This window comes from Spinacia oleracea, chromosome 1 (genome assembly GCF_020520425.1).
Source record: "Spinacia oleracea cultivar Varoflay chromosome 1, BTI_SOV_V1, whole genome shotgun sequence".
NCBI lineage: Eukaryota > Viridiplantae > Streptophyta > Magnoliopsida > Caryophyllales > Amaranthaceae > Spinacia > Spinacia oleracea.
The window spans coordinates 133,749,830-133,769,516 of NC_079487.1; the positions used below are offsets into that span (position 1 = coordinate 133,749,830).

The following is a 19,687-nucleotide window of genomic DNA, read 5'->3' on the forward strand; positions in this document are numbered from 1 at the left end:
AAATGGTGGTTGGTAACGACTAACGAGTGTAACTAATTTCTCATTTCCCCTCATTTCTTTCTTTTTTTTCCCTTTCTTTTATCATGTTCTGTTTTGTTCGACTTATTTTGACTTATTTCAGATAAAATAAGTTCAGATCAGTTCAGATAATATAAGTTCAACAAAAATAAGTTTTTTCAGATATTTTTACATACAAATAGGTTTATTTCATATTGCCAGGCACGGATCTCTCGTTTAACAAAGGGCACGATGTATTTTTCTGATTTAGATAGCGTACTAGGTGATATTTTTTCTTGTAGCACCTATTTTGAAAGTATTAAGTGGTCGCATGTCAAAAGGGATGGTAATTTCGTTGCCCATCACCTTGCGAAGCTTGTTCCTTTTGGTGTAGAACAAGTGTGGGAAAATTATTGTCCTTCGGAGATTTCTCCGTATGTTTTGACGGACACTTTGTCCCTTGATTAATGAACTAGCTTATCTCTCCTCTCAAAAAAAAAATTAGACAAAATAAATTTTTTAATATAAGATAAGTTCAGATAATATAAGTTCAGTTAAAATAAGTCTAATAAAACGGAGCATAAAGGGTTTTTTTAGCACAAACTACTAAAATACTTCAGCACAAAAGCATAAAGGTGGCACTAGGCTAGGCCTTTTAACCACAATCACATAAGCTGAGGGTTATACTCGGTTGTATTATAATGTGGCTTGTGCGAAACTTGTAAGATTTGGATTTAGTTATACCTTGTTCACGATTCATCGGTCTGTTGAGATCAATTGAAAAGAATTGTGGCTCATGCATGCATTAATCCACTTACCACTTACCACTTACCACTTACTATTGTATTGTGCTTACATGTCCAAACTCAAAAAGATACATTTACTGATTTTGGTGTATTTTGTCGTCCCGTGTCTTGTCATGTTTTATATAAAAACAATGTGGTCTAAGTCCGCACATCTCGTATATCTCTTATGGTGTGTCGTAGGTTGGCTCGACCTAGTATTATATTTAGCATAAGATAGATCCCATACATTTTAGTTAGTCGGTTTTTGCTCATAGTGTCGTGTTTAGGCTAAATTTTAATAAATTAATTGTAATTTGCTTTTCCAAAATAAACGTGGCGTATCTAGTAAGCACCCAATGACGTGTGATATTGTATCTGCTTCGTATCCAGATTGCGGTGTGCCTAATGTGAGCCCTATTAATGTAGTTTTTATAGAGGAAACTCTAAAGGCCTAGTTTTTGTTAAGTTCAAATGTGCAATTATATATATTTTCGTCTTTTTATACATGAATATTAGTCCATGTTCAATTTTGTCAATCGAATTCAGTTGCGTCATGTTTTGTCCAGTAACATCACGCACCCTGTGAATATAAAGATACTAAGTGTGCTTATATTTTTGTTCTTGTATTCTTTTTCATAACAATATAGTGTGATTAGAGTGACAACATAATGTTCAAATCAAGTTAGGTCAATTAAAGTCCCCTACCTTTAACCTGGGTACAAGTCGGGTCGGTTTAGTAGGATTAAAGTTTAGTTTCGATAATATGGAAATCGACCCGTTCGAAACAATATAATATCGAGTTCAACTTTTTTTGATTTTCAAGTTTGACCTCTATTAAACGGCTCATCGTCTTCATTTATAGTTTGTCTACCTACTTTTTACAAACCGCGACAGTCTGAGATTGCTAGAACATAAACTTCATCTTATTTTTCAATTTTTCCCCCTCAAAATCTATATATTTCATATGAAAGAATGACTTATATTGTCCACCTAATTTTATGGTATATGTACCACCGATAGAACTACTTTTGTACTTCATTTTCAACAAAGAAGTCATCTTACAATCCTTAAAAACCATAACTCTCTATCGCCTAATCATAGTCAATCTATATATTTTATGAAATTTTAGTGTGAGCACATTAATTATTAAGCCATGGAAGACTAAGTTTGATAAATTCCCACCATGCTAAATTCAAAACATTTGACCATTCAATTTCTTAAAACACTCATCCTTAGACCAATAGGCAATAGACCCTAACTCCTAAAGTTGCGTCTCTTAATGGCTCGAGACGCAATAGTAGCCCTACGATCATCTTGCTTTGACCCACTCTCCATTTTTTAACCCCCCTTTTCTTCTAGCCGTTAGAATTTTAGAACTTTTGAGTCTTCTTCCTCAAAATGCCCTGCATTTCAGTAAGTCCCCAAATCACAATTCTCTCTCCTAATTCACCTCTTTCAATTGAAATGGGTACTTCAGTTGCAGATTTACAACCCTGTCTTTCAGTTCCTTCGTCAGAATCTTTAAACCCCAGTTTTGCTTGTTCTTTGAAGCGCAAAAGACCCCCGAAAATTCAGATCCCTAAGGTATTACAGGAAATTGCAGTTGATACCCAGATCAAATTTGGGTGTTCTCCTGTTAAAAATGACGGAAGTTGTTCTTTTGAGGATTTGGGTGTTGGGGTTTGTTCGATTAAGGGTAAGAAGAAGTTTATGGAGGATACCCACAAGATTGTTTCTTGCATTAATGGGAATACCAAGAAGGTGAAATACTGCACACCAACTGTTTGTTAAAATGCCGCTTTGTTTTTTGATTTTTTTTTCTGCTGCTAAACTAGTGAAATTTGTTTGGTTTTGCAGGGGTTTTTTGGGGTTTATGATGGGCATGGAGGAAGAAAAGCGGCAGAGTTTGTAGCAGAGAGTTTACACAAGAATGTGATTGAGATGCTTGGTAATTCTGTTGGAAATATGGCTAAGGAGGAAGCAGTAAAAGCTGCTTATCTTAAAACAGATAGAGAATTCTTGAATCAGGTAACTTTTTGGCACAACTTTGAAAATTGATCTTTTATATGCTAAAGTTTACCATAAATTTCTGAACTTTAAGCTTTTCTTGTAGTATTCGTTCAAAAGATTATGCAAAAAGATATGTTTCTTTTTCTTTCTTGTTCTGTTTGCATTAGTTTATTTGGTCAAATGCCTGTTCTTTGGTATAAGAACTATTCCTCTGAATGATCTATGGACACATTTTTGCAAGTTCTGTGCAAATCTCTTTTCGTGTTGAAATATGAACTGATTTGGAGGAATTAGGATAATGTTGCAGTTTTCATTCTGCAATGAAGATATTCCATGTAAAAAGCTGTAGTTTTGAATATCATTACAATGTAACATTCTCTTGTAGTCTTGTAGAGTTGTAGTCCATGTACACACAGTATTGTTGAAATACCGATCATTAGTAGTACTTTTCATCATTTGTAGAAAGTTAAACAGGATGGTGATTGTAGGACAGAAGAAGTATTTGATTAATTTCCTTTCAAGCTGGATGTTTGCTTTGCTGCATGTGAATCATTATTATTGATGTGTTCCCTTTTCCCCTTTTTCTTCTATTCAGGAAGTAGGCAGTGGTTCCTGTTGCGTGACTGTTCTGATTGAAGGGACGGAAATGGTTGTCTCGAATTTGGGAGACTGCAGGGCTGTTCTATGTAGAGGTGGGGTGGCTGAGGCTCTCACAAAGGACCATAGAGCCGAGATGGTGGAAGAACGAAAAAGAATTGAGGATAAGGTATCTGTTATTACTGCTATTTTGTCATGGTCATATGTTAAATTATGTAGTGCCAAATTAAAGAAATGAAATATTTGTGCTTTAATGGGGTTATTCACATATATGTATAGGGAGGATATGTAGAGTTCCACAAGGGAGCTTGGAGAGTTCACGGGATATTATCGGTTTCGAGAAGTATTGGAGATGCTCATCTCAAAAATTGGGTGGTGTCACAGCCTGATACAACAATTTTGGATCTGACTCCTGATATGGATTTTCTTGTCTTAGCTTCTGATGGACTGTGGGAAGAGGTACGAGTAATAACTTATCACACTTCATATATTTTGCTCGTTGACAATGTGCATTCGCTTATAAATTTAGTCCTATATATATAGTCATGTAATTATCATAAAAGCCTAGAAAGGTTCTCATTTCTTATGCATCTTGTGCTTATCAGTTTGCCTGAATGGAAAGTGGCTCTGTGTTTGTTCCTCTATAATGCATGAGTTGCAGACTATCTGTTTGAACTCCCTTAGCTTAGTTATTTTACTAAGAGAGAACTGCCGAAACTAAGGCTCCGTTTGTTTTGACAGAAAACACCTTTCCAGAAAATGATTTTCCCATTTTCCTTTGTTTGTTTTGGTAAGGGTGGAAAACAATTCCTATAGGTGGAAAACAACTTTCTCTGGAGGAAAACCAACTTTCCTTTTGAAAAGAAGGAATGCCACATTTTCTACTCTAATCCCTTATATTTCATTATTTCCTTTTCTCTCCTCTCATTTCCACTTCCACGTTCTTTTTCTTTATAATTTTTCTCGTAAGAAAACAAACAAATGAAAAACTAATTTCCCTTGAAAATTGTTTTGCACGAATCATTTTCCTTGAAAATATTTTTCGTTGAAACAAACGGAGCCTAAGCTAACGAAAAGTAACTTAGCCATTCAGCTGAAAGAGTGTAAGGTAGTTAGGTAACTTCCAACTGTTGTGAATGTGACAGTGCTCTTAACTTTTGAGCACCAATCACATAACTTATTCCTTACGCCTTACAATCATGCTATTTGAATTAGAATTGGAGTCATAATTTGAGTGTGAAAACAGTCATTAAATCAGTTTGTCAATATAACAGGTTGGAAACCAAGAGGCCATCGACATTGTGCAGCAATCCTGTGTAATTGAGAAGAAACCTGAAGTTTCATTGGATGATTTAGATAATAAAAACCAGAGAACTCTAAAGGAGAATGATGATGATGGATATGTCTTTGTCAGCACAAGCTCTTCTCCCAAAGTGAAACGAGTTTCCTTAATCAAACAGAAAAAGAAGACAACTCTCTCTCTATCTCCACGCTGCAGGATTACAGAAAATTCTAGCTCGATACAGGAAAATGAAAATCAGAGTCCTCCTTCAAAAAAGTTAAGAAAAACATCAATTTTTTCGCATGAAAACATGAAAACTCTTTCTTCATCTCCAAGTTACAGGAATACAGAAAGAACTATTACAGTAAAGGAAGGTCTTTCTGACTTCTGCAACGAAAATGAGAGTCCTGCTTCAAAGTTAAGAAAAACATCTGTTTTTTCGCATGAAAACATGAAAATTCTCTCCCCTTCTCCAAGTTACAGGAAAACAGAAAGTACTAGTACAGTTAAAAATGGTTTTTCTGACTTCTGCAACGAAAATGAGAGTCCTCCTTCAAAGATGAGAAGAACTTCAGTGTTTTCGCACAAGAGCATGAACACTCAATCTCCGAGTAGGGAGAATAAGAGACCTGTTTCTGATGGACTTGTAGCTGCTTGTAAAAAGCTTGTGAATCTGGCTGTAAGTAGGGGTAGTATGGATGATATTACTGTAATGGTAGTTGATCTGAAGCATTTCAGATTAGGAAAACCTTAAAAATGCTCTGTTTTTCACATTGTAATATTTGATCAAGTTAGTTAATAATAGATATAGTAAATCTGATTTCTGAACATAATTCAAACATAGTTTGAGCTGAAAATCTTCATTGTTAATCAGGAACAACAATTAACTAACCATGAACATGACTTTTAACTAACATTTAGGGTTGGCTCTTTGCCAATTCCAACTTGGGGGGGGGGTCCTATTTTTGGTATAACTCACAATCATGTTTAACTCCTTAGAATTGTCCTAACAAATGTCTTAATGCAGAATTAAAACACTTCGGATTATTATGAGAATACAAATCAAAGTTGTGTTTATTCCGATTTATTATAAAATATCTTGATTTTTCGCGAAGGTCTTGGTGTGAGTGTGACCCTTGGAAACAAGAAACTACATTCACACTTAAGTGGCGGAGACAGGGGGTGTCAAGGGTGGGCAGCCGACCACCCAATTTTGTAGAAAAAAAAATATTTATACTTTATATTTATTAGAAAAAGTAATTAATATAGACTAAATAACTGTTTTAATAACATGTCTACACTCCGATTTAAAAATCCTGCTTCTAGTTCGTTCAATCATCGAAAATGACACGTTGGACTAAACCTTGAACCCATGTCTTCAAGGATTTATTGAACACATCAGTCAAGGAGTTTGAAAGTTACTAGAATGGATCTTGTTATGCCCATATCTAATCCCCATTAATTCTTTACTATATTATCAAAGAATAATTGTTTGGAATACATGAAAATTTGGACAAAATCCCACATTTAAATGAACAAAACTCTCCTTTACATTATTTTATTTTATTTTTTAAAAAATGAAGATAATATCATGGAAATCCAAACTTGTTAGTCCAAACATGACCTTATAATCTTATACTGAATTATTAAATTATACCTTGGTCTACTAGTCCCACATCACATGTTCTCTTGCCTAAAACATCTCCCACCTCTACTTTCTTTCCCTTGCTTTTTGGTGTTTGTTCATAGGAATTGCAAACTTTACATCTTGGTGAATAAAGGGATGTGTTTCCTCTCCTCCAAAAAGTTGATGAAATCATGAATCATTCCTACTTTTTATCCGTTTAAAATATTATTCGCGTAATTAGTTAGACAACTACTATAGAGCATGATGAACCTTAAATAAGGAAAAAATCACATACAATATCATGACGGCTCGCCATTTTTTTACAAATCTATCTTGATATATTAAAAGTACAAAAATCGCCGTCAAATCATATTAAAAAGTTGATGAAATCATGATTCTAATATTACCCATTAAAAAAATATTCTCTTAATTAGTTAGACAACTAACACAGAGTGAGAAACATCATACAAGGACATATAATATCGTGACAGTTTACCTTTCAATACGTACCTACCTGTCTTGAGATATTAAAAATCCGAAAATCCCCATCGAACCATGCAAAAAGGGGAAGGTTTGTTATAATTACTCACTTCAACTCCGAATATTACTGTTAATTAACAACTTTATATTACATTTGCCAGTTGGAAAATTGGTTAAATACCAATTCATCTAACAATGAGGCCAGGATCATATCCTCTTGGCAGCATACAGGACAACATCTTCCTGGTAAGATTGATTAGCCTTGTCTATATTTATTTTATAATAATATAATATAAAATCCTTATATTATTTTCTTGAATCATATATATAAATCCTTATATAATTTATTATCATTCTGTTTTGTTATACAAAAATGATGACTTAGGTTATTTTTTTTGTATATTTGTGTGACACAAAATGATGCATGACCCTATAGGTATACCTATTGAGCATGATCTTTCCCCTGTACACGCCTACATGACACCAAAACCACCACCAGCACCACCAACAACAACCACCACCACCGCCGCCGCTACCAACGCCGCCACCCGCACGTTAACCCGATCACGATCCGGGTCAGGGTCAGGGTCTCCACAAAGCCTGATAATGTCGGTATATAGCACCAAAATCGCAAGCCAACCTCGATTAGTCACCATCACATGGTGCAAGAACCTCCTCCTCCACGGCCTCTCGGTGTCCGTCGACGGCCCTCGCGACACCGATCACTACCACAGCAAGGTGGAGCTTAAGCCGTGGTATTTCTGGAGGAAACAAGGAAGCAAACAGCTTGTCGTTGACGGGAAAGTCATCGGCATTGTTTGGGATCTCAAGGCGGCCAAGTTTAACGGCGAGGTTGAGCCTCAATCGGACTACTACGTCGCCATTGTTTCCGACGAGGAGGTGGTTCTCGTAGTCGGAGACATGAAGAAGGACGCTTTCCGGCGAACCCGGTGTAGGCCCGCTCTTATTGACCCTGTTTTAGTCTCTAGGAAAGAGCATATTTTTGGTAAGAAAAGGTTTTCTACTAAGGTTAAATTTCATGAAAGAGGGAAATGTCATGAGATTTCAGTTGAGTGTAATAATAATAATTATAATCATAATAATAATAATATTATTAATAATAATAAGGGGGGTGTTGATTGTGAAGGGATTAGTAGTAGTCCTGAAATGGATATTAAGATAGATGGGAAATTAGCAACACAAGTTAAACATCTACAATGGAAGTTTAGAGGGAATGAATCGATTGATGTTAAGGAGACTAAGATTGAAGTGTATTGGGATGTTCATGATTGGATATTCGGGTCTGGTCCTCGACACGCTATGTTCTTGTTCAAGTCGTCGTCACCACCGTCGTCGTCGTCATCGACATCGTCGTCGTTATCATTTCATGCAGATGATCCTGCATGTAGGGAGTATGGTTGGAGTAGTGGCTCACCGGAGTTTAGGTTGTTTCTTTATGCTTGGAAAGTTGAATGATAACGACGACGATGATAAGACTGAAAGCTTGTGCACGATTGTTGTTATCATAATTTGGAAGCATTTTCATGGAATTGAAGAGAAGGGGAACAAAGGTTGGTCATGTCACATGGGATTATTGGAAGAGCCCACAACAATAAGGGAGCTTAGGTTGTGACAATATGGGACTCAATAAATTTGAGGATGGGACATAATTAAATGATGGGCATGTAATTTAAAGAGCTTTTTTGTGTACTTGATAATTATTTATACATTTATATCATAAGAAAATATTAAAATTTCTGCAAAATTAATTATATTCCACCCGTTTTAATTTGGTGTATTGAAATATAATCTTTTTTTTAGAGTTTTATTAATTTTGATGTAACATGTTTGAGAAGATATATGTATTATGCCAATATTAAAGGGTTTTTTCCCACCGGATAATACCTTATCGGAACTTGATATATGCATGTTTGTATATTGTCAATTAAGTATTAAACCTTTCTCATTCGCTTATTTATATGGTTACTGATAGATTATGTAAATAATCTTATGTAATCGTAGATATTATTCTGTATATCGTAGATTGATTTAGTGTATCTCGTAGATTGATTCGGTGTATAATCTACCTTCTTAATGTACACTAATATGTATGTACAGAATAATATCTACGATTACATAAGATTATTTACATAATCTATCAGTTACATTTAAATTTATACATATGCAACTCTAAAGACAAGAATGGTAGTATTAATTTAAATTGATATCTTAGAATTAAGAGCTAAAGGGCCATGGGCAATGTTATGATTCACAAAACCTTGAAAGTTGCCATGAAAATAAAACATTTTAGCTGTTCTTGGTAAATTCAGATCTGAAATCCAATAAATAATTCAAGACTTTTGGGTTCCTAAATATCAAATTAGAAACCTTAGTTATCATGGAATAGCCTACTTATCCAATGATCCAAACATTTGTTGATGATGTAACGTGTATTATGATAAAGGGAGACATAAACACGAGAGTAATTGGCCAAATAATTAGAGCTAGCCCACGTAAACATGTGAGAATTAAGATAAGAGGAAAAGCTAAGGCATATCATTGATGATAAGGAGTGTAATGGATTAGTTAATGGGGACATATAAGGGATGTTAATGGGGCGGGGCGGATGCGGATGTAGGTCCCTCCATCTCCATCCCCACCTAAAATTTTCATTTCCATCCCCGCCCCATCACCCATGGCGCGTACAAAATTCATCCCTATCCCCGCCCAAACAAGTGTAAGCTAAAATCCATCCCGCCCCGCCACCCAACTGGGTATCCATCCCCGTCTTATCCCCGCTTCATACCCACGCTAATACCCTCCTAATTTTTCTTATTTAGCAAACATTTGTCATATATACGGTCATACGGAGTAATAAAAGTTAACTATAGAAAAAAAATAGCTTATGACTAAAGTAACCTATATAATCGAAAAAAATACTCGTCATAACAAAAAAATCCAAACAAAAAACATAAAAAATCTCACTAAAATTTATATTATCACCTAAAGATGATAATAAATCCAAACTCACCCCATCACCCATGGCGGGTATGAAGCGGGGCAAGTGGGGATGGGATGGGGTGGGGCGGGGATGGGGCGGGTACAACACAAATTCCACACCCGCCCCATCACCCATGGCGGGTACGATTTTTATACCTAACCCCTCCCCATCACCCGCCAAACCTACCTCCATCCCCGCCTACTTGGGACGGATGCGGGACGGGCCTCCCGCGAAACCCTCCCCACTGACATCCCTACATAACTATATTAGCAGAAAAGAAGTCAAAATTGGTCAATGAAACACAAGAGTACGTGATTTACCTAAAAAGGCTAAAAGACTTTGTAAAGGGCTTCTAAATAATGGTCAAAGATGCCCACAAATGGAAAGAAGATTGGGTAATTGTTGAAATACCATTTTATTTTATTTTTTAATTTCTAGGAATGATGGTCCAACTTTTGAATCTATGTCAAAAAATCAAAAGAATCTAAAGAATAAACATCTTTTGATTCTTTTTACCAATGTTCATTGAAAATAAATCATTATCTAACCTAGTGAGTCTATGTCAGTGTATCAAAAAGCTTAAAAATATACAGTAGTTGTTAATTCAACGAGCGAAATGGTAAAATTTTGAGTCGATAATAGGTATCCAAGTTTGTGATCATAACACCTACGTGATTGTCTTTTGTAGTCAAAAGTTTATCATAAAGACACGAGTAACTTTTTCTAACTTATATTATTTAGTCACACTAATTAAGTATATCACAAATTCAACAAGTTATATGGGAATCAATTTAATCTAGTTAAGATGATTGAAGATCAAATAAAGTCAGATAAAATAATAAATACAGGCCTTGTTTGGCAAATGGCTTTTTGCTGGCTTTTTGGTTGGCTTTTGGCTGTTGGCTTTTTAATCTGGTCAAACAGCCAAAAAATGTGTTTGGTAACTGGATTTTTAGCTTACTGAAAAGCCAGCTTTTTCGCCAAAAATGAAAAGCTAGTAACACTAGCTTTTTGGAGTTGGCTTTTGGCTTTTCACTATCTAAATTACTTTTTTGTCCTTGTTTTTACTAATTAACTAATAATTAATAATTAATTTAATAATTAATAATTAATAATTAATAATTAATAATTAATAATTAATAATTAATAATTAATAATTAATAATTAATAATTAATAATTAATAATTAATAATTAATAATTAATAATTAATAATTAATAATTAATAATTAATAATTAATGATTAATGATTAATAATTAATTATTAATAATTAATGATTAGTGATTAGTGATTAATGATTATTGATTAGTGATTAGTAATTAGTAATTAGTAATTAGTAATTAGTAATTAGTAATTAGTAATTAATAATTAATAATTAATAATTAATAATTAATAATTAATAATTAATAATTAATAATTAATAATTAATAATTAATAATTAGTAATTAATAATTAGTAATTAGTAATATAATTAATAATTAATAATTAATAATTAATAATTAGTAATTAATAATTAGTAATTAATAATTAATATTTAATAATTAATAATTAATATTAATAATTAATAATAATTAATAATTAATATTAATAATTAATAATTAATAATTAATAATGAATAATTCATAATTAATAATTAATAATTAATAATTAATAATTAATAATTAATAATTAATAATTAATAATTAATAATTAATAATTAATAATTAATAATTAATAATTAATAATTAATAATTAATAATTAATAATTAATAATTAATAATTAATAATTAATAATTAATAATTAATAATTAATAATTAATAATTAATAATTAATAATTAATAATTAATAATTAATAATTAATAATTAATAATTAATAATTAATAATTAATAATTAATAATTAATAATTAATAATTAATAATTAATAATTAATAATTAATAATTAATAATTAATAATTAATAATTAATAATTAATAATTAATAATTAATAATTAATAATTAATAATTAATAATTAAAAGTTAATAATTACGGAGTATTAATTAATGACTAATAACTAAAAGTGAATAATTAATTAATAATTAATCATTAATTATTAATTATTAATTATTAATTATTAATCATTGATTATTTATTATTAGTTATTAATTATTACTCCGTAATTATTAATTAAAATAATAATTTATTAATACTATTGCATAAAGTAATTTATTTTTAATTTATATTTATTTATTTGTAATTACGTTTTACTCCGTACACAATACACAGTATGTATTGAAAAATGAATAAAAGACATTAAATGTCCTTAAATGTCATTTTACATAGCTACAGCCAACAGCCAACAACTGATTTTACTAAACATATTTGTAACCAATCCATAGTCAAACAGCCAACAAAAGCAGCCAACTTGAACAGCCAGTCAAACCAGCCAAGTAAAACAGCCGACAGCCAACAGCCAACAGCCAATTGCCAAACAGGGCCACAGTCGAGCTCACATAAACTTGATGAACATAATCTCGGTAACCCCTTTACGAACTCTTACACATTTGGGTTTTGATAAGCAACTTCCAAAGAGATTGATGGGTCTAAGTATGAGGAATTTTTGTTAATTTGATCAAATATCCACTTATTAGCTGCCTCAGTGTAATGAATTCCATCCCAATTTACTCGTTTCGACGGATTATTGCATGATTTTGCAATCAAAATCTCTTTGCCACCCACAATCTCTGTGCTTCCACATCTCATTGTGTTGTTGAAGTTGTATTTCCCTCCAATGCCACAACAAGCTACTAGAGGTTTCTCAAACCCTGCAATTTCCATATCCATACATCAAAGCTGAATACTCTCTCCGTTCCTTAATACTCGCACCGGTTTGACCGGTGCGGAGTTTAAGACATTTGAATTGACTTATTAATTTAATGGGCGTTAGTTGATAGTGAAGTATTTTTTTAATATAGTTAGTGGAAAATGTGTAAGAGGTGGGAGTGATGAGTGGGGGTGTGAATTTTTAAATGATTTTTTGTAGGAAATAGGTGTGTAGTTGGGGTTAGTAAGTAAGTGTGAGAAATAATATAATATTGGTATAAATTTCCATTTAAAGAAGCGGTGCAAGTATTAAGGGACGACCCGAAAAGGAAAGCGGTGCGAGTATTAAGGGACGGAGGGAGTAGAAAGGAAAAGACGTGATGATTCCAAAAAATAATGAAAATATAAATATAGATGATTGAAAAGCTCATGAAAATTTCTACTACCACCGTTTCAAAATGATCTTTACAATCACTATTTGCACAAATATTAAGAAAAAATAGGGAAAATGTATGAAAAGGTGAGTGGATATAATAAAATATGGATAAAGTATGGTAGATGGGTAAAAATGTGGGTGATTGTAACAAAAAGTTGAAATGTTGAATAAAGTAAGAGAAAGCGATTGAAAAGTTGTGGGATGAGAGGGGTATTCATGTCCAAAAATAGAATAAAGCAAAGTGTAAAGAACGTTATGAAACAAACTAAAACGAAAAGTGTAAAAATCATTTTGAAACGGATGTAGTGACAAACAAAGCTTCTTTCTTGAAATATACTACTAATTTTTGTTTAATTAGGGTGTTTTGTAACCTTTTAGAACTTGTTAGCGTTTTCCTTTGTTTTTATAGGATGTCTAATTGTCTACGGTACAACCGGTTATACTGTACCTATAGTTAATCTCCCTCGTTGCTTCTAAGATGGAGACGAGTGAAAAGTAATTAAATTAATGGCTTACCGAAACTCTCGGCATGGGTGATGAGCCTACGCTTGATCGAGTATATATCAACAAATGTGATTGAAGCCAAAGGCATATCCTTCCTTAGCTGAACCACAGCCTGTTTCAGCTCACTGTTATAGTATTGGGAAACCTCATTCAATGACCTTGCACATCCAAACTCATCAATTTGGGCCGGTGTAAAGATAAAGTAGTCTAGCATATACGGTAGACAGCCCAATGGGCCCGTGTTGTGGATCCAGAATGCCCGTCCTCCTTGTGTATACACACCCTGCACAATTAATAAATTGTCACTTTCATCCACTTGCAAATAACTACCCCACTTGCTCACCCTTAATTCGCGTGAAAACAGTAATCGTAAAGAATAAATAGGAACGGAGGTAGTATATACGAAGTACAGAGTATTACTGCATTCTAATTACTCAACTCGAGCTAAGGGTGCGTTCTATTCACCTGATTTTTACTTAATTTTTCTGAACTTATCTGAACTTATTAGAATTTATCAAAACTTATTTTAGTTAGAAATTATACTTGATCAACTCTTATTTTTCCTGAACTTATCATACCTGAACTTAACTGAACTTAACTGAACATATTTTTCCTGAAATAAGTGGAAATAATGTGAACAGAACAAAGCCTAAGCTATATAGGACTATGCTTACCTTAACAACTTTGGAAAACTGATCAACAACATCGGGGATATAGGCCTTGACCTGCTCTGTGGTCAAGTTTAGTTTGTAGCCAGCAGTAATATCATTTTGGCCAATATCAAAGGTGTATAGAGCACGACTGAAGTAGTCTTCTTCTGGTAACAACCCCGCAAAAAATCCTCCTACATCATCACCATATCATAAATAACATTTCTTCAATTAATTTGTGGCATACACAATCGAAAATTGTATGTTTACTCGGGTGTAATTAAACACAGATACACTCCACAATGAACAATGTAGAGTGTGCACGGAATTAGGTTTGTTCTATTCACCTGGTTTGGTCTTATTTTTCGAAGTTCTAGTTAGGGTCTGGTCTGATCTGGTCTGTTCTAGTTTGAATGTTTTATGTTAGTGGTTTTTCTTTTTCTTTTTCCTAGTATGATCTAGTAAGTAATAAGAACAAGGGGAAGAGAACAAAGCCTTGTCTAACAAGGCCAGTAGGCCTGCGGCACCACTAGGAGCACGTGCACAATGCACGTTGTGCCACATGACACATCCACCGTGTCCGTGGTGTATGTATGCCGGATTATTTTTTTATTTTTTTTGACATAAGCTTAATTTGGTATGGCGGAATTTGATTATACAATAAGACGGTAAAAGGAAATAGCATTACCGTGTTTCCGGAGTAGTTGGGACCTTTTATAAAAGGCGGAGTATTCGGCGAATTGGACGTCCAAAGAGATTGGGCTGTATCCGCTTTGAGACCTGGTGGTGTTTTGAGGTCTGACTGTTGAACCTGCTGTTGCAAAATTGGCTCCATGGCTAAAATTTGAGCCTATTGAGTCTAGGTATGGACTCAAATATGCTAATCCCAAACTTTCAGCTGAACCAAATCAAATGTAAGTCCGTTACAGAGTATTGTTGCATCAACTTCATCTTTTTTTAATAATCACAAACAAATGCTCATAGAATTGACAAATAATATAATCATTGCACAAAAAATGGCCATAAAGTAAATTTATTTATTTACTAAAAGCCCACGTGTTTATTTAGTATTACCTCAATAACTCTTTTTGAGAAATGATATATGCAAGCTACATATAAGAAGCTAAAAGTGATAATATTGACTCATACTAAATACTTCGTATAAAGTATACAAATCGATGTGTGATTATATTTCAATAGTGATACTTCATTTTTGTTTCCCTTTTACTACTTGAATATCCACAATGGTTCAATATAAGGAGTACTACGTATGTACACAACCGCCCTTATATATACGGGGTACTCCGTAGCCTATGTTACGGAGTACTCAAACTCTTCATTTTACCTCAAATACCCGTGTCGGATCCTCGACCCTCTGATATGGGTACGGACACTCCGACACTTCATTTTCGACTTAAATCCCGAATTTTTTTCACAATTTAGCCGAGTTGGACACTTGGACACATACCTGTGTCCGACACTTGTACCCAAGTCCAAGTAACATAGTAGCTACCAACAAATGTTTTGATCAGTTACTTGGAGATTTGTTCAATCGTAATCAAAGTCATTGGTTTGAGTCTTGGAATACAACCACATTTGTTAAGGAGTATAGCCTAGAACCGACTTAAATTTTGGATTTATTGGAGTATAGTGGACTCTAGATTAACGGGTGAAGTACCTTAAACACTGCTTTTATAACTAATCACTTGTAATTTGTAAAACAATTACTCCAGAGTATAGCTAATTTTGTCGAGCAAACCGTTAATTTAAAAATGTAATAAACTACCAATCGCATAATAAACAACATCTCGACTCACTCACGACTCACGAGCACTAAATTATTAAAACAAGTTGATAATAAAATAAAATAAAAATAAAGGGAGTACCTAAGAAATCGATAACGAGGCGACCGTCGCAGAAACGGCCAGCAGAACCACCGAAGAAGGTTTCTCCATTGGGAGGAGGCGCCTGTCCATACACCGCAGTGAGGCCGCCGGTATCGGAGTTCGAATCACCAAAGTTGAAAATTGCTGGGAAATGCTTGATTTTGGAAGTTGTTAACGCTAATGACACCCCCAAATTATTGGCAACTACCAAAATTACCCAAATAATCACGCCAAATCTCATTGCCCTCTTTGTCATTCCACATTTCGATCCCATTTTTTTTATTAACTGATCGGATGTAAAGTTTTTATTTTTGGAGTTTTGTGTTCTGGTTGAGGAAAGTGATTTAGGCGCTATGTATAATTGTATAATTGACCAGCTTGTACAGATGCGAAATAAAGTTCGACCCGGTTGACTCGATTCGTGATTCAGATGATCCGATTTGAGAAAACGGTTATTCAATTGTGTGTTTTAAACATTCGGATATTTCAGAACCGATTCTCATTTTTTCTATTATTAAAAAATAATAGAAAAAATACATGAATATCATGGGGAAAAGAATAACCAATATCCGATTTATTTATATTCGGTAAATTTCATATTAGTAATAGGTTTTGTTCATAACGGATTTTATGATTAGAAATCTTCTAGATATCTAATACGAAATATTTCAGATCGGATCAAATATACGATTTGTCTACATTACATATCAATACAAATCGTTTCCTGTAGATATTTTGACATGTGACACACTTCGTAAATGAGAATTAAAATATTAAGATATCACAAAATGTGATTAGATGTTTTAAAACATGTGGGTTTTGTCTTATTCGTGTCAATAAACACTTTAACAATATAAAAATTCATATTTTAAAATATGATGTTTTGGATATCATGATCCCATTCGAGAAAACAAATATTCAATTGCGTGTTTTATGCATTCCGAAATTTCAGATTCGACACCCAATTTTTCTATTACTAGCTTAGGACTCGTGTACACACATGAATGTTATTAAATTCATTAACATAGTATTATTTATTACTCGTAAACAATAATATATAATTATGAAAAAATTTAATAAATAAATTTTATTTGTATTTATTAGGTGTGATTGAGAGGGATACAAATTAAAAATAACAACATAGTCAAAATTTAAATTTCTGTAAAACATAATTATTCAAAGTAGCAATTAGGGTATCGCCCGGGCCACACGCTAGTTTTTATTTCATATTCATATAAAGTAAATGAGAATTTAAATATTAATACATGAAAACAATCAAGAAAACTGACTGTAATTAGGGGAGGAGGAGAAAAGAAATAAAATGTAATTATCTTGTTTTTGATGAAAAAAATAAATCGGTGTACAAAATGGTATTAATACCCTGTTAGCACTAACTAACTACAAACCTAGGCAAGTTGTACCAAGAAAACAGAAGAATATAATTACAATATTAAATAAAGTACAACTCTCATAATACACCACAAAATGTAATTGTATATTTCCACAAACAAAAACTTGATCATTAACTTTAAATTAAATTAATAAACTCAATAGGTTGATTTCTTGAAAGAGATCAAAGATATGGAATTAGGGTTTCTTAGCGGTAGTATACCTACCAAATCTTTCAATTAGCACACAAATTTATGAACTTCCGTTCTTCCGACATTTGCGTATTTTTGCTACCATATTGAATCAAGATCTTATTGTGATTTTTTTTTTCACTCCATTCAACTTTTTGGCTACATTATTGATTTTGGATATTGAATTATATTTCTCTTCTTTGTCATGTTTTTCGTGGCTTTCAAATGAGGATGAATGGTACAAGCACCCCACGCCCATTTTCTCGTGTCGTTCATCGTGTGAGTATAATTCTACCAATGTGTGTATGATACTTGTCACCGATCTTCTCAAGTTTTTATAGAGATTTTGGAATTTCAATATTCCACATATCTACTGCCAATACATATTATCATGATCGATGGCGGACCCAGAAATCTAAGTATGGTAGGACACATAATATAAAACTTCAGAAGCCGTAAATAATTGTTTAACTTTTAGCTAATATGAAAATTTTGAAATAACTTTGTGGTTCAAAATTTTAGTACACTAGATTTTAACCCGTGCGATGCACGGTTTCTATTAAATTGTTACGTTAAAATAAAACTCCTATATATATCTACTGCTATATTTTATATATTAGATTAGATTGGTTTTTTTATTTTGGATTTTATTTTATTTTATATTTATTTTTTAATTATAATAGTGTTTGATTTTGGACAAAATTGTATATAAGAAATTAATTAATAAAAATATCTACGTGACACCTAATTATTTATCTACGTGTCATTCGAATATTTAATTCAAAAATAATTTTGAAGTCTTATTTTTCATTGGCCGAAACTATTTTGGACGAATTTTATTTTAGATTTATTTTTTAATTATTAGAGTGTTTGATTTTGGATGGAATTGTATATATTACTCCAGTAATTAACTAATTAATTTGAATATTTACGTGGCACCTAATTAATTATCTAAGTGGCACTCGATTTTTTTAATTCAAAAATAAATTAGAAATCATATTTTTCATTGCCGAAACCATTAGTAATCCTAGGTGGCGCTTTTTAGATTAGTGTTTAATTTTGGAAATTTTTTATTTTTTAGTGTTTTTATTTTGGATGAATTTTATTTTAGAATTATTTTTTAATTATTAGAGTGTTTGTTTTTGTATGGAGTTGTATATATTAATAATTAATTAATTAAAATATCTACGTGGCACCTAATAATTATCTACATGGCACACGATTTTTTAAATTTCAAAAATAAATTAGAAATCTTATTTTTCATTGGCCGAAACCAATAGTAATCCTAGGTGGCGCTCTAATATTTCAGCAAATATGCCTCCTTTATATATGTATATATTAGATTTGTCGAATTCCGAAATTTATGGGTAGAATAGCATATTATTACAAACTTAAGTTTACGATACAAAATGGGGGAAAGTGGCAAATCAGCCTCATAACTTCAGTGTAATGTGTAAATCAGTCATCTAACTTTCAATTGTAGCAAATTAACCCCGTAACTATTAAGCAATGCGTAATTAAGTACTTTTAGTCATTTTCCGTCCAATTTTTCCGGAAATTGAAATTGTAACCGGAAAATAAAATTATACGATCTAGTAAGGAAAAAAATTGAAAACCGAAATTACCGTCAATAATTTCTTATCTCTCCAAATACAAATGTCTCGTTTGAGATTATCAAGAATTCATTTTTATTTTCTTTTTGTTTTTGGTAATAAAAAGGAAAAATTAATCACCTCCATTCACGAAAACACTGAAACACTAATATGGAGAGAAAACACTGAAATTAAGCACCTCTATTCACAAGTTGGGTGAAAAAAGTACCAAAAAAATCTTTCACAATACAGTAAATCAATAATCCGTAATACAAATATAAATATATTCAAGGGGGAAATTAACCTCTTGGTTTTCTTGTGACAATTATAATTTTAGGGGGAAAATTAACCTAGGAAATTTACTGCACATTATATAATCGTTGTTTTTTGGTGCAAATGAGCCAAGAATGGCGGGGATGAGAATCGATCCCAGGATCACCTGGAACCGGGAGAGAAGCTCTAACCAACTGAGCTATCCCC

At 32.7% G+C, this 19,687-nt stretch overlaps 3 protein-coding genes across 4 annotated transcripts; 2 read left to right on the plus strand and 1 right to left on the minus strand.

Moving 5' to 3' along the window:
- Positions 1-168: 168 nt before the first annotated feature.
- Positions 169-5,504, plus strand: LOC110792729 (probable protein phosphatase 2C 14). Its single transcript, XM_021997558.2, has 5 exons — positions 169-2,543; positions 2,640-2,810; positions 3,388-3,558; positions 3,669-3,848; positions 4,664-5,504. Exons 1-5 carry the CDS (start codon positions 2,181-2,183, stop codon positions 5,423-5,425), a joined length of 1,647 nt encoding a protein of 548 aa, XP_021853250.2. The 5' UTR covers positions 169-2,180; the 3' UTR covers positions 5,426-5,504.
- A 1,355-nt stretch (positions 5,505-6,859) lies between these two features.
- Positions 6,860-8,672, plus strand: LOC130461673 (uncharacterized). Of its 2 annotated transcripts, XM_056829844.1 has the most exons (2): positions 6,860-7,024; positions 7,215-8,672. In XM_056829844.1, exon 2 carries the CDS (start codon positions 7,256-7,258, stop codon positions 8,252-8,254), a length of 999 nt encoding a protein of 332 aa, XP_056685822.1. In that variant the 5' UTR covers positions 6,860-7,024; positions 7,215-7,255; the 3' UTR covers positions 8,255-8,672. The 2 variants fall into 2 exon arrangements, with proteins under 2 accessions (XP_056685822.1, XP_056685820.1); XM_056829842.1 differs by lacking the exon at positions 6,860-7,024 and having other exon boundaries at positions 7,031-8,672.
- Positions 8,673-11,961: 3,289 nt separating this feature from the next.
- Positions 11,962-16,390, minus strand: LOC110792874 (GDSL esterase/lipase At3g26430-like). The gene is made up of 5 exons (XM_021997697.2): positions 16,036-16,390; positions 14,838-15,047; positions 14,174-14,343; positions 13,512-13,782; positions 11,962-12,561 (listed from the first exon to the last, which is right to left on the minus strand). The coding sequence occupies exons 1-5, from the start codon at positions 16,307-16,309 to the stop codon at positions 12,293-12,295; spliced, it is 1,194 nt and encodes a 397-aa protein (XP_021853389.1). The 5' UTR covers positions 16,310-16,390; the 3' UTR covers positions 11,962-12,292.
- Positions 16,391-19,687: the final 3,297 nt, after the last annotated feature.